The sequence below is a fragment of the Podarcis filfolensis genome, assembly GCF_964270895.1.
Source record: "Podarcis filfolensis genome assembly, chromosome: 3".
NCBI lineage: Eukaryota > Metazoa > Chordata > Lepidosauria > Squamata > Lacertidae > Podarcis > Podarcis filfolensis.
The window spans coordinates 66961083-66976175 of NC_139606.1; the positions used below are offsets into that span (position 1 = coordinate 66961083).

Genomic DNA, 15093 nt, shown 5'->3' on the forward strand with positions numbered 1-15093 from the left:
TTTGTTGACATATGTGCTGATTGCATATTCTCAAAATCATTTTTATATATCTTATATGCATTTAGTCCAAGGAAAAGTTCTCCGGAACTCAAAAGCTAACTCACTGCTTTGTGATCATTTGTTGTTCCTATGATGTTCCTGTTCAGAAAAAATTAAGAAGTTAAGGGAAACTTTACCTGAAAACTCAGAATATGCTGAAGTCTCTCTTTCATCTGATGACATCTTTGGTTTACCAGTGTCTCCATTAATATTAGTCTCCTTAGCAAACAATCCAAAGTGTCTTCTATAACATCTCGATTGTCAGCATTGTCAGGAAATATGTTAGAAAACAAATTCTTGTTCTTATCCATTTTTTCTGTCATCTCCTTGATATCTTTAGCCAGAGCCTGAATAAAACCAAACAACACTTGAAAATATACTCTCCCAAATATTAGACCAATCATTATGAAGAGGATGATGAAAGAGAGAATATAATACCAAAGTATTATATTCCTATTTCTTCAAAACTTGTTCTATGATAGGTGAAGATCATATAAGCAAAATGTAGGTATCTTCATTCAGAACACAGTTAACCAGATCCAGTCATTTCAGCTATGTAGGGCAGTTCTCAGGCTGTAATCTAATGCACACTTATCTGGGAGCGAATCCTGTTGAAAATAGTGGACTTACTTCTGAATAATCATGCTTATAATTGCACTTAATGTGCAGGCAGGAACACCACTGCATATGCAGATTCCATTTATGTACAAAAGTCTCACTATTCATATTAGTGAAAGAATCCCTACACAGATTGCTTCACCCAAGATACATATGTAGAGTTCTGTATAAATGCTCCATGTATTCTCCTTTCCAAGCTGTCTGTTGATTTCTCAAATATTACAGCATATACCTGGAATAAATATACAACAACAGAATTTTTCTGATAATGAAAATCCTCTCAGTCTTATTGAGCACCTACTGAGTCACTGGCAGTCTAAGGCTGTGTGCACAATTAATGGCTTAAAATACAGCTAGATCATTCTATTTCTCAATTTGGACCATAGCTGCTTTGGGGGGAAATGGATAAAAATGCAGTATTTCAGAAGAAACAACAGAAGAGATACAGGATTGATATGGATTGTGGCTAATGTCATGTGTACACCACTTCCCAAACCAGCAGAGGGAGTGCACTGGATACAGAATAAATGGTAATGTAGCCTAAAGTAGGAAACAGAAATACTTTTGTTTACAACGTTTCATGTTGGCACCTCTGCCCCACCCCCCGAAATTGGATTGCCTGTTGCCTCTCTTATGTGCACATATTCACACTTCTTTTGATGTACCGTATTTTTCGCCCTATAGGACGCACTTTTTCCCCTCCAAAAATGAAGGGGAAATGTGTGTGCGTCCTATGGGGCGAATGCAGGCTTTCGCTGAAGCCTGGAGAGCGAGAGGGTCCCATAAGGCGCACCTAGTTTTTTTGGGGGGGGGGAATAAAGGGGAAAAAATTATTTCCCCCCCAGGCGCGGGGCTGGGTCAGGGGAAGCCCGAGCTTCCCCCGACCCCAGCCCCCAAACAGGCAGCTCTCTGCAAGCCGTGGGAGCCCAGCGCTGGCTCCCGCTGCTTGCGGAGAGTTGCCTGCATGCTGAAGCCTGCGTGTGCTGAGCTCAGCGCGTCCAGGCTTCGCGGACCTCTCCACAAGCAGCGGGAGCCCGGCGCTGGGTTCACGCTGCTTGCGGAGAGTTGCCTGCATGCTGAAGCTCAGCGCGTCCAGGCTTCGCGCACCTCTCAGCAAGCAGCAATAAATTAAAAAGTACAACATTAAGCTGGCACTTTTTTCTTGATGAAGGACTCCCCACTTCCTCGGTTCTAAGTCTAGCTCCAACGTTAATGCATCTTTCTTACTGTTGTGATGGAGGGGACTTTCTCAGTGTTCCACCACTGGGGGAAATTCATTATGCAGTGGCACAAGAGAAAACCTTTCCCATAGTGATACCTCTAATGTGGCTGAAGCCATCCCTATTTATGTTTCATCACTAGGTAGGTAAAAAAACATATCTCTTCAGCCAAGCCTTTATAGCGAACAACCCAGAGTAGTGTATATGATGACATAGTATATTTTATCTGGTATTTTAAGTCATTGAATTGGTTTCATTGCTTGTCTTTTAATTGGGTTTTGTTATGTTTCGTGCCCTGGGATCATTAATTAATGAAAAGTGAGAGAGATATTTAAATAATAAAAAAATAAGATGGCAATTTTAGGACCACTTACTTCCTGGTTATAAAGACAAGCTTCTGTCACTTCGGGTAACAGGGCTGTGGCAACAAACAAGTGCTCTTCAACACCATCTAGCCAGGAAGAGGTGGCTGAAACACCACTGTACAACTTCTGTTCAAAGTGCAGGCTCTCCTTTTCCACACCTCCAGGCTGAATAAGGCACCACAAAAGAGAGAGGCAGGTCCGTTAGTTTAGTAATATATATTGCACTTTACAAAAAAAGTGAACATAATCAAATATCCTACCTGGGAAGAAGCGTCTTCAAAAGCCTCATTCAAACCAACCAATAAAGATGCAGCTGATGGTTTATCTTGAGACTGCCCTTCTTGTTTGTACATTGGCATGCCAGATATAAGTCGGTTTGGTCTGCTGTAGACCTGTGAAGGAAGGAAAAGGTAATGATTACAATTTTCAGACGTGACAAAAATGTAAATGAAAATAATGATTTCCCCCCTCCTTATTCAGTTAGTAGGGCTTTGATTTAAACTGTTCCTTTTTTCAATTTACATTCTGAGAAAAAGACATTACTGGGTTGTAGATTTTACCATTTTCTTTTTCTGTAAAGAGGGCTGAAAACAACAGTTTTGAAAGAAAACCTACCGGCTGCTCTTGTTCTTGTTCCAGAGCATTCTGCAGCAGCCTGTGCTTAATGCTGAATTCTTGATGGAGGCTTTCCCACTTCATTTTCATTTGATCTTCAGCTGACGGTTTTTCTCCCTCTAAACCTAGTTCCTCTGTTAATACATCAGGCTTCCTGTTGATGGAAAAGACAAATATGAATTAGCAATACTGAAACAGCAATATTTCTGGAATGACTGTTACTCTACTGTACTTATGTATACTCTCCTCATCAAAATACTGTTCACACCTGATATGAAGGGTCAGTCATGAAAGTTAATGTCAACCACTGAGATTATGCAAGTTAAAAGTGGACGCAAGTGGAGGTGACTTGCACCCAGTGACTGTGTATGAAGTCCTGCCTGGCTGTGATGCTGGTGGCAGTCTCCTACACTTCTAGAAGACTTTAATTGGGCTATATTAAGGATTTCATAGAAATCTGAAGTACTCATGGTATTTATGCACTAAAACTAGGAAGCTTCATCACTGCTGAAATCAGTAACATTTCAGATTGATGGGTATGATTTTTGAGGCACTGCATTAAGGAAGCATTTCATTCTTTACAGATGTAACCTTTCCAAAGTTTTTAAAATTAGATACAACAAATATTAATTAAATTTATATTAAGTGTAAGAATAAACTTTAGGTACCTTTCATAAGAAATCTGCAATCATGAGTTAGTGTGTCTCTTTCTAACAATGCCTTGTGCTGGCAGGCTTTGTTTGACCCTCTGCTTATCTTACTTGGAACTATCTATATCTATATCTAGTTTAGACTAATTAGGTAAAAACAACAATATGCTGTTATGATCTAGCCAGCAGTTGTCAAAATCTTGAATAAATTCTGAGAATCTTATTTTAAATGTAAAACGTTTTTCAGATTTCTTTTACAATAAAACACAAATAACACACGAAGGTATAAGCACACACTGGCACGATCAATCAATACAAAGCTATTGAACAAGAATAAAATGCACCAAGCCACACCTAAGATGAGTGTTTTCTGAAGTAGATTGCTGTGTTAGAATTTCCTCTCCACGACTTGCCACGGAGCGAAGTAGGTTCTTCTGCTCTGCTAGCTCTTTCTCTAGCTCCTAAAAAAAATCAAGCACAATTGGATGAACAACATCTTGTTTACTATTTAGGAATACTAAACACAGTACAACTGCTAAAATACATTTTAGGCATACAGGAAAATGAAAATAACCAAGATTTCAGATCAGACTGGCCATAGTTATAATGCTTCCTTGCATCTTCATTCCTCCACAGACAAAGGGCTATCCTTAAATTGAGCTGAAACATAGTTCACTAATCCCTTAAACAATCACAGAAGGGTCAAAGTGCATGTAATGGGAGCAACCAGTGAACACAACTCCCAAAGACCACAAGGGGGTCACAGTTCCCTTCATGAAGGGGTGTCGTGCTATTAATGGGAAGTGGGGCTGAACTGCTGTCCCTGATCCCAAAGTTGCACAGCTCTGCTGCTAGGGGGCCCCCCACATCCACACACAGTATGTGGACATCTGCAAATGTGAAGTATACACAATTCAAATGAATGGTTCACTGCATTTAAACAGGTTTAGGATTTGTAGTAACTAAGTACACTCACTTTTTGTCTCTGCAGGCTGCTCTGCTGCTGTTGTGAACGGGTTGTCCGTGCCTGAAGCAGCCATTCTTGGACACTGGGGCTTTGAGAAGTGGCTAGATCTGGCTCACACTCCTCCTTTTCCTGTATAGCACCCTGCTTTAAATGAATGAATGAATGAATGAATGAGAGGGTGAGAGGAGGAATACAAGCGGAATATGAATTTAGGGAGATAGGATTGTCATTCTCAGGTCTGGATTTGGAGTCTCCTACTTCTTCGAGAGATCATTAATAATAATAAGTCCTGCTTTAATGTGATTCTGGTACTGTAAGGAAAGCTTATGTGGCCTTCCATCTGAACAGCACCTCAGCTGCGATCTGAGAAACTTAAATGTTCACTAACTGGTTTCTGAATACTGCTGATGTTAAGTGTCTACTTTGTGCCATTTAGATTCCAATTTGATTTGTGTCACTCTCTTCAGCACATTTCCCCTTTACTATTCTCCAGAGCTATGTATAGCTGCAGATTACAGAAAAGCTACTGCTTGACCTCTTCAAGGTCAATATTCCAGGCAACATGTGTTTACCATACCATAATGTAGAACAGTTTTGGGGTTAAGAAAAAGCTCCCATACATTTTAATTTTCAGTTTCATCTGCCATGTGATTAATGACACAGGTACGCTATCCTGCTTCAGGATTAGTGATCAGATGGGTTTGCCATTTCTCAAGTACTGCTCAAGTCTCTGGTCACTAATCCCCAGAGAATTCCTTATGCCCTTAACATGCAAAGAAGAATTATACGTAAGTAGGGAATCACATGCTTACAAAGAGGTTTTGGTTTGTTATGACATCAAGTAGGGAGATAACATTCAAATGGATCAGGGAGGAAGTTGTCCCTTTCTGTGGTTTACTAAAGGCTATGAACGAGCTGCTCTTTCAGCAATTTCATATAAAAAAAAGTTGGCTTCACCATCTTCAAATATTGCTTCAGAGAATGTTGTATGGATACGTACAGCAGGAAAACTGAATCTCAGAGGTAGATAATAATACTTTAAAAACTTGTGTGTAGTTCTTAATACACTAAGTTAGCCTAACAAATATTTTAGCTGAATATTAGGGTCCTGATCCAAAGAGCTACAGGGTAAGTTCTGGTCAAGCATAGGAATTGCCTCCACTCTACCCCACCCCCAAGGCTCACTGCTGCTTCCACATCACATGAAGCCGATGGCAGCATTAAATATACCCTAATGTGAGAAAACGCTGCCAGGAAAAAATGTGGATGCATACATGTATGTTGATGCATGTGAGTAAAGGATTCTTTTGGGGGAATTACAGCCATAGTTATCATGAAATAAAGGCATAGAACTTTAAAATAAATGCATGCACCTTAACCCAGTGAAATAACTTTGCTGCTGGAAATAGTCTTCTGCTTACAGGTGTCATACGCAAAATGATGGTGCACAATTGTTGTTTTTTAAAAGCACTTGCCTCTTTCTCCTATCTAGGAGATATCTGAATGAACTGATCTAAATTAATAACTAAACTTGCAACATTTTAAAACTGCTTTGGGGGCACAGGGCAAGGGACAGACAAGGCTACAAATTCCAATCTCTGAACACAAACAAATATAGGCTCCAATTCAAGCAATTTCTAATTGAACAATGACAAAGAAGAAGACAAAGACAGGGAGCAGGCTTTAATAAATTTAGCTCTCCGTAAAGGTGATAATAAGGAAATTAAACTGTAACTTGACGGGTCAGTTCTAACTGACTGGAATTTAATTACTGCTAGGTGTATAATAATGACAGCCTCTTCTTTTTCAAATTTCCCCCAACCCACAGAAGGAAAAACTGCAAACCCAAACCCTCCCCCTTAAAGCCAATTAGGAAGAGCTCCTTACTTGGATGATGATCTGCTTGTCGTGGAGGACTCTCTGCAACTCCAAAAGGCTTCCCTTTAGGGTTCGGAGCTTTATTGCCAGCTGCTCTGCCTCGTCCTTGGTATGAGCTTTTCCTTCCATGAGAAGGTTTTCGTTATGGACAGACAGCTCGGACAAAGCCACTACCTTCTGCTCAATTTCCACAAGCATGTTCTGAAGCAGCAGAAACAAGGAGGCAAATTCATACATCTTGCAGCATCCGCAGGGGCCTACCTCATCCTCATCCAAGCTAAGAGCAAGGCAGATTTGCATTGTTGCTCCACAGAGTTTTCCACAGAGCCTTCACAAATGTGCTTCCAATATTCTGCATTTCCCAAAGCTCTGACTTTTATTTTTACTTGCAAGAAACATCCAAAACACAAGAGTCTGCATTGTCTGAAAGCAAAGACTTTTTCATAGCACAGACATTTGTTTGCATTTCAGTGATATTTAGATGCTTAAATGCTCTTCTAGTTTTTTACTGCGTCAATATGTCAGAACCTATGACCCCAAGATAATGGCAATTAGCAGATTATGGTTGCTCTCTTCTTCTCGTTTTGCCACTTCTGCCTGTTGTATGCAGGGAGATCCCTTTTTCTGCGCTCATCTCCCTTCCCTCCTCTCATTGCTCTGATTGCATTGATAAGCTTCTCTGCTTACTGTGGATCTTTCTGATTGGTGCATGAATGGCCCTAAGATCCTTCACATAATCTTCTTTAGTCTAGAAAGAGACTTATCTCTCTCTAGTGACAAATCTCTGGCATGTTTATTTTGAAATGCAGGTAAGTACTTCCACAGCATACCAAAACTGGGACAATATTCTGACAAGTTTAAAGACTTTGATTTAATTGCCCTCAGCCATTTAATCTGATGACAATTAAGTCAGAAGGAAACGTAGAATCTTAAGGACTGTTTTAAAATGGCAGACCAATCTATTTAAATTCCCATTTTTAAAATCTTTATTATCAAAATTGTCATTCTCATTAGGCTTCTGTGTCTGTGGTAGTGTTGATATTACCTCAGATTTGAGGTGCATATGGTAGCTTGGCTTCTCTAAAACTGTGGAGTTTTAGATAGGATCAAACACATGAATCAAAAACAGTTTTAGGGGGCATTAAAGAATATAAGCATGTTGCTACCTAATTTCATTAAGTTCATAACGGACTCATATCTCATGTTCACTTGTTTAAATCACAATCTGTGATATATACCTAACAACAAGCCAGGGTTCTGAAAGAGGAGCACATGAGTTGAAAGCTTTGCTCAAGTTTGTTCCATGGTTTAGCATTCTATGAAAACAAGTCAGAGATTAACTCCAGTTTGTTTAAAATTTAAGGTGATTGTGATAATTTATTAATTGCCTTCTACAAAATCATCATCATAAAAACAGAAAAAAAGTTAAAAATGCAAACAAAAAGGAGATACACTTAAAACAAAATTTCCAATCTTTCCTGTGGCTAAAGTAGAGAAGGAGAAAGGAGAGGGAGCATGAGAGTTCAAAGCTCACTTCTGTTCACTCATGTAACACTAGACCATCATTTAGGGAAGAAATGGGATACCTGTGGCCTTCCAGATGCTATTGAATCCAGTTCCCATCAGCCAAGGAAGCCAGTGATCAGGAATGGTGGGAGTTGTAGTCCAACAACATTTTGAGAGCCACAGGTCGCCAAAGAATGCATTAACCCACTTAGAAGTTTTACTACAATTAAGCAGTAAGCAAATTTTGTTACAAACAAACAAACAACTCATAGTTTAGTTGTATGTCTGAAATGAGCAACTCAGTCCTTGAATGTGATCTCATTTAAACAAGTGAGCATGAGACATGAGTCTGTTATGAACTTAAAAAGCTTTGAGAATTCTGGAACACTTTTATTTCTGCATACTGCTTGGATAACAGAGTAATATTATTTGTTGATTTCTTTAAAAATGAATAGGGAACACTTATTTGCTCTATTTGAAAAAGTAGGCCCAAAACAAGATTTTCTATTCAAAAGTTCCAGTGATTAAAACATTAGGACCGTGTCTAATTTGCAAGCCACACAAACTAGTTCATCTGTCTATTTAAACCAACACTTGGTTCAGACACTGCTCATTCCACCTTCCAGATGCGGAAAAGTTTCGAGAGATGTGCAGGTGCTACATGCACTATAAATGCAAAAAACCAATTTTCAATGCACTGCTCAACACATGAGTATGAGAACTATGCATGTGAGGAGTCCTAATTAAAAAATACACAAGAAAGCCCTGTAAGTGCATCAGAAGTAATATTTAGACATGATGGTTGCTATTTCACCTGACAGTCAACCAGCTGGGAATCCATATCCATGGGTTCCTCAACAGTAACCGATGAGGTGTCCAGTGTAGCTTTTGTATTCAGGAGCCAGTGGTCAAGTTCATCTGCTTCAGTGCGATATCTTTGCAGAGCTTGCTCTTGCCGCTGTTCTTCTAGTTGCTCATTGAGTTTCTCCTAGTAATTAGATGTGGCCATTATTTGCAATTCTTTCGAGTTTGAAGGAACAAAAATAGATGGGTTGGATCCACACTTAAACTCAATGGAGTGCTGCTCAAGTTCAAGGAAAGGGGCAGATGGCAGAGTTTGCCAGTTCTTTTCTCCTCAATCTGCAGAGGGTTGGGGGACCTTCGTAAACATTGTTTGATGTGGCACTGGGGAAAGGGGGCAGATCAGCTAAAATCATCACCTCATTCCCTTTCTTCAGGGGAAGCCTACACTTTATCCTAATGTGTCGAGGGACAAGTTTTGATTCATAGAAACCTAATATATGTGAATAGTGGTGTACTAATTTTATAACAGAAAGTGGCTTGCTGAGAGGAGAAAGGAAGCACTCTATATAAATCTACAGCAGATTATCATATGTACTCATTTAAGGTAAGTTCAGGTAAGGGTGAACTAAGAATTTGACTACATTTTTTCTTAACACCGTGATGTGTGCTGAGCAGCTTAACATAAAAAAAATGGAAGTTAAAGGAATAATTTAAGAAATGACTGAGGGAATAATGAAGAGATGTGGAAGGCAGCTTAGTGTAAAAGGAGAATCAAACAATTGGAAACATGGCCAGAGACTCAAAGAACAGTGCAGAAGGAATCTTACCTATTTTGTTCATCTTACAGATCCACACAAGGTAAGGTAATATGATGGATTAGTTCACACAGGCATGCACATAAATAAAGTTCCTACTATGTGTTTAAACAGCACTCAGTGATTTGCAGCTGAATGCATGAATAAGCTCTACTGAAAAGCACTGGTGCCATGTGAGGTAAGATGCAAGTTCTGCGGCCCTCGTCAAGTGATAAACATGTTACAGCAGCAAACGAAATGTAGGGACACTTGGAAATACTTGAAAGACCATGGAAGGCCTTACTGATTGAAATTTGTCAGGATGAAAACTTCCTTTCAGTATCTTTGTACCTCAAGCAGCTGCCGTTTCCCTGAAGCTTTCATCTTAATGGTGGCCATCCTCTCTGCTAAGACTGTAAGCGTAGATTGTAGAGCCAACTGGTCGGCAGCATCTGTATCTAGTGGTTCAGACACCAGCTCGTCTGCTAATGAAGTTTGTAGCTCACTAATTTCATCCTGAAGCATTAGGATCTCATCCATCAAAGCCTAGTTGTTGTTGTTTTCAAAAAAATCACAGGATAAAATTGGGTGAGTAAGTGGGAAACATTATCACACAACTAGAAAATACAGAGTTTCAACATATTTTCAGGGCAGACAGTACAACTGTGTCAGGAATTTGGATTTTAAGACTATAGACCTGTAAGTGAACAAGAAGCAAACAATTTATCTTGCCATTCATTTATTTTTACCTGATGTTCAGCCATTTGGCTCTCTGGACTCTTCCCAATCCCCAGGCTTTCATTTAATTTCACCTCAATGGCTTCCATTTTTGTGGATGTAGACTGGAGGGAGTCTTGGTACTTCTGCTGGCGTTCAAGGGCCTCATAGAGGGTACGTTGCTTTTCACTAATCTACAAGTAAAGTAAACCGTGACTAGATATTCAACTCTTTAAAAAACCCAACAAACACTTCTTTATTCAATAAAGTAAAAGAAACTGGCATTGATATACCACATGAGAACAAAAATACACAATATAAGGAACATAATATACAGAACATCATAAAAACCCAAAAAGGGAGGGAAGCAAAGTTATACATAATAAGTTAGAAACACCCATGGAAGCAGGGAGCGGAAGATAATTTTCCTGCCCTCTCTTCCTTTCAGCAGCCCCCACCCTGCCCCCTCTCACAGGGATCTGATGAATTGGGTAGCTGGGATGCAGGAGGCTGAGAGAGTCGAAGAAATAGAAATGTTTGCCCATAGAACAGTGAATTATGTCTGAAATTTTATCTATTATAATTACAAATCACATCCTTATGCTATAATTTCCCTATACACTGGTACCATGGTTTAAGAACAGCTTAGTTTATTAACAACGTGGATTAAGAATGCTGCAAACCTGGAAGTAGGTGTTTTGGTTTGTGAACTTTGCCTCGGAACAAGAACATGTTTCACTTCCTGTTGAGTGTGTTCCATTTGTAAATTGTGTCCCCCACTGCTATGGGAAAGCACACCTTGGTTTAAGAATGCTTTGGTTTAAGAACGGACTTCCGGAATGGATTAAGTTAGTAAACCAAGGTACCACTGTAGTTGGAGCTTCGTATGATCTCTGATGCAGTTTGGCTGCTGTGGACATAGTGATACAAAGCTTTGCAGAAATGTGTTTGTGTTTTACACATGAATTTGCATAAAGAGTACAGCACATGATTCCTGGGATAAGCAGTTGAGTCCACACTGCTGCCATTCAGCATGTTATGCGCATTATCTCCATGTGCTTGCATGGATGTCTGCACTGAAAAAGCCTATGCGGGAGCTAAGAGGGAGTCAATTGTTGATTATACTGTTTTTATACTGCCCTTCAATCATTTTCCTGGGGCAGTTTATAAGAATGAAACATAGGGTGGTATCCAGCTGGTGCATCCCAAGTTCTTGAACAACAGAACTTTGCTCCTCCTCTTCTTGAGCACACTCCACAAAATCTCTAAATCTGCTCCTCAGTGCTGAGGCAATGCCTAAAACAGATTTAGGGGTCCATGTGGAGATGGAGAGAGGGCAAGTACCACTGTGCAAGTGGAAATCCTTGTGCTGGCAGGTCACATTCACTGAATACTACTCACAATAAACTTAAAGGTCACAGGATTATATAAGCAGTCTACAGCAGTAAACGAGATCTACAAGCCTTTGGAAAATTCTGGTGCTGAAAAATAACAGTTGGGTGGCAAGCAAACCTCTCTAAGGAGAGCATTCTGCTATTGGGACACCACCACCAGGGCAGCTCTGTTTGGTAATTGCCTACCTCCCCTCATAAAAAGGTACTCCTTCAAGTACCCTGGGAGCCACTGCAGTTGGCACAGCGCAGTTGTGATATTATCAGAATACCCAGTCCGAGGTGGAAATCTAGCAGCCACATTGTTAAATTATCTGAAGTCAGAACTTCAATAATGGAAGCCAATTGTATCTGGCCTCACTACTTAAAAATAATGTGTGCCTTCAGAGGCTTTGGTATATTTGATGAACTTATTCAAAACCTTCAAACTTTCTGCATAGAAACTTCCTTACAGCTAAAATGCCACCACACCAGTTGGTTCTCTCTCTCTATTTTTTTTGGTCTATTTTATTTGCAAACAATCCGCTCTGACACAATCACCTAAACCACACAAAAAAATATAGTAACATCTCTCCTTCCTCCTTGCACCAAGAGACTTACCACATTCTTCAGTGTTTCCCAAGAACGTTGTAAATCATCCAGCTTGGCACTAGTGGCAGACTCTAACCCCGGCTCAGAGGATTCCTGAGTGGATGAGGGGCTGGGCTGAATCTTTGAAGCTTCTGTCTGCAACTGTTCAGCAGATAAGGCTTGGTAATAAGCAATGTCCTACGAGCATGAAGCACAATACAGCAGTTTCAAAAGACATAACTCACTCTTGAAAATGTCAGTTTATTCTTGCTTACTGTTGTTGCTCTGCACATTTATGGCTTATCTTCTACAATCATTATTTGTATGTATTGTTGTTTTTATCTTTTGTTTTTAAGTAAATTTCCTAAGAAAACACCCATAGCTCTGCTGACAAGCCATAGCTCTGTGAGCTTTAATATACATTGTTAGTCTTATAATGAATCCTTCTAATGATGGTCCCTCCATCTAGCAACCAATATAGGCAGCAAGTGGCTGCAGAGCCTCCTTCCTCGATTCTGCTACTAGGAAGGTAAGAGTGCTGTGTGGATCAAACATTACACCCCTACTACAACTCTCACCTTTAGGCAAAATAAGAAGACAAAGGTGCTGCTACTTACTCATTGCTACCGTGACTGTCCTCTTTGATCTGACAAACTTGCATTTTTAACTCACTCAAACTCTAGCTTGGCCCAATGCATATTTCTTACTTAATTTCCCATGTTACAAAATACATTGCAAAAAAAATATACTCCTGAGGTTCTTGTATTTTACACTTGCAATGCAACTAAACTTTACAAAGTCAATGGCTCATTATCTCACTTCCTACATTTGCTTTGCTTATTATTTTAACCTATCAATTTCCTTGTTGAATCACAATAGTGGTGCGTTTTGCTTTTGTTTGGAGCAAGAAGTACTTGCTACTAGCTTACAATAATTAGGTAATGAATAAATTGTTCTTGCTCTGTTCCCATTCTTTACTAGTGAAGGAGGAATCAGTTTGAAATGCATTTATCCCTGGGAAATGGTAGTTCTGACCTGATCAAGCTACACCCGAATTGAACCTTCTGTTGAATTGAGCACTTGCTTACAACTCAAGCATTTTATTTCTAAGAAAAGCTCCAACAAATTATATACTGGCACCCCCCAGTAGAATTAATTACATATATATCTCATAAGAGTCAAGCCTTGTGCTATACCTTACTTCTGCAATATTATGTTATCATACATAACTATGTATATAATGCTATATTGTGTTTTTAATATTTGGTTGGCAGCCGCCCAGAGTGGCTGGGGAAACCCAGCCAGATGGGTGGGGTATAAAATAAATATTATTATTATTATTATTATTATTATTATTATTATATGTAGCATTCTGTGAATCTGTTTATGTGGTGGTTATTTTAGGAAACTTGCGGTATATAACTGCATACTATGATATGCATAAAATGCATATAATAACCATATAATAATTACGGTATGTAATGATGCATATAATATGTGAGGAAATCTATCTATGAGAGAATATGCGAGAAAAGCACATTATTTTTCATTGAGATCGAGTGAAACAGGGAGAAGAAAATATCGGATTGGATAACCTTGACATCAAGGTGTGGGTTTTTTTAACCCTGCATCTCTATTTTTATTCATTGCATTATACCATTAAATATCAAACAGCTTCAGAATGCTCATTAATTAACAAAGGTACCTACAGTGTCAATTTGAGAGAGCTATGCACTGTAATTACTGAAAAGAGAGCTCATGTTGAAAATAAAGCAATGGAATTAAAACAATTTAATTCACATTTACAAAAGTCACCATCAATAACGAAATAATATTAGAACAAAGGAAGATCTTTGTAACTACCTAGTAGCAGAAAACATGCAGATAGATAAAGGGACAATAAAAGTTGTGTTTTGTCAGGATCTTCTGTAATGCTGAAAATCTTGTGCATGCTCCCATTCTTTTATCCGTATCTCCAGTATCAGAGAATTGTAGAGCTGGAAGGGAACCCAAGGATCATCTAGTCCAACCCCCTCCAATGAGTAAAGGTAAAGGACCCCCAACGGTTAAGTCCAGTCAAATGCGACTATGGGGTCATGTGGCCAGCATGACTAAACCACTACTGGAGCAATGGGACACCGTGACGAGTGCCAGAGCACACAGAAACACCGTTTACCTTTTTGTCACAGCAGTACCTATTTATCTACTTGCACTGGCATGTTTTGAACTGCTAGGTTGGCAGGAGCTGGGGCAGAGCAACGGGAGCTCACCCCGTTGCAGGGATTCAAATTGCCGAAGGTTGGCTCAGTGGTTTAGACCACAGTGCCACCCGCTCCCTTAACCCCCTGCAATGCAGGAATCTCAACATGCGGTCCCTCATCCAATCTGAACCCATGCTTGACCCTGCCTCACATTTCAAATGTGCTAGCAGTTTTAATGCTGCCCTGCATTTATCTATTATATACATTTTAGGAACAGCATGTAGTTTCACTTTAAATAATAATATTAAAACAAAAGCTTCATGTCTTTTACCCTGAGAAAATACTTCCAAGTTAACTGACAGGACAAATAAGAAACTGCACACTGAGGACCACACATATTCGCAGACATCACAGTTGAATGAAAGCCAACGAGGAGATACCTGGTTAACAGAAGCATCTGTATTAGCCACAGGTGAAGGAGAGCGACAGGCAGGTGGAGAAGAAATCTCACTGTTGGTTCCCTCTTCCCCAGACTCCTCAGTAACAGGTGACAGAAGTGTGTGACAGCGACCAGCAGTCATCTGTCATGGGAAATGCAATCCCAAAGGACAAGAAGATCATTCAGTCACCACAAGGATGATTTTTATTTAATGCAGTCATAGGCATAGAGTTCTAACAGGCCATAGTTCAAGAGCCTGTACTTACATGGTAAGCAAATTTCAAAGGAAGTCAGAGCCCCTGTACCTTTAATAACTGTG

General features: G+C 39.7%; 1 protein-coding gene across 20 annotated transcripts in view; it reads right to left on the bottom strand.

The window, feature by feature from the left end:
* Positions 1-15093, bottom strand: part of SYNE1 (spectrin repeat containing nuclear envelope protein 1) — a 276264-nt gene that overhangs the window by 87381 nt on the left and 173790 nt on the right. For 13 of the 20 annotated variants that reach the window (XM_083607892.1, XM_083607884.1, XM_083607881.1 and 10 more), the window contains 12 exons: positions 14776-14916; positions 12165-12332; positions 10206-10367; positions 9808-10002; positions 8673-8846; positions 6362-6553; positions 4484-4618; positions 3862-3968; positions 2858-3011; positions 2503-2634; positions 2252-2407; positions 177-386 (listed from right to left, as the gene is read on the bottom strand). In XM_083607892.1, the coding sequence (XP_083464018.1) occupies positions 177-386; positions 2252-2407; positions 2503-2634; positions 2858-3011; positions 3862-3968; positions 4484-4618; positions 6362-6553; positions 8673-8846; positions 9808-10002; positions 10206-10367; positions 12165-12332; positions 14776-14916 (1926 nt within the window). The remainder of the gene's footprint in view (positions 1-176; positions 387-2251; positions 2408-2502; positions 2635-2857; positions 3012-3861; positions 3969-4483; positions 4619-6361; positions 6554-8672; positions 8847-9807; positions 10003-10205; positions 10368-12164; positions 12333-14775; positions 14917-15093) is intronic. The other 7 variants (XM_083607886.1, XM_083607885.1, XM_083607873.1 and 4 more) reach the window with 3 other exon arrangements.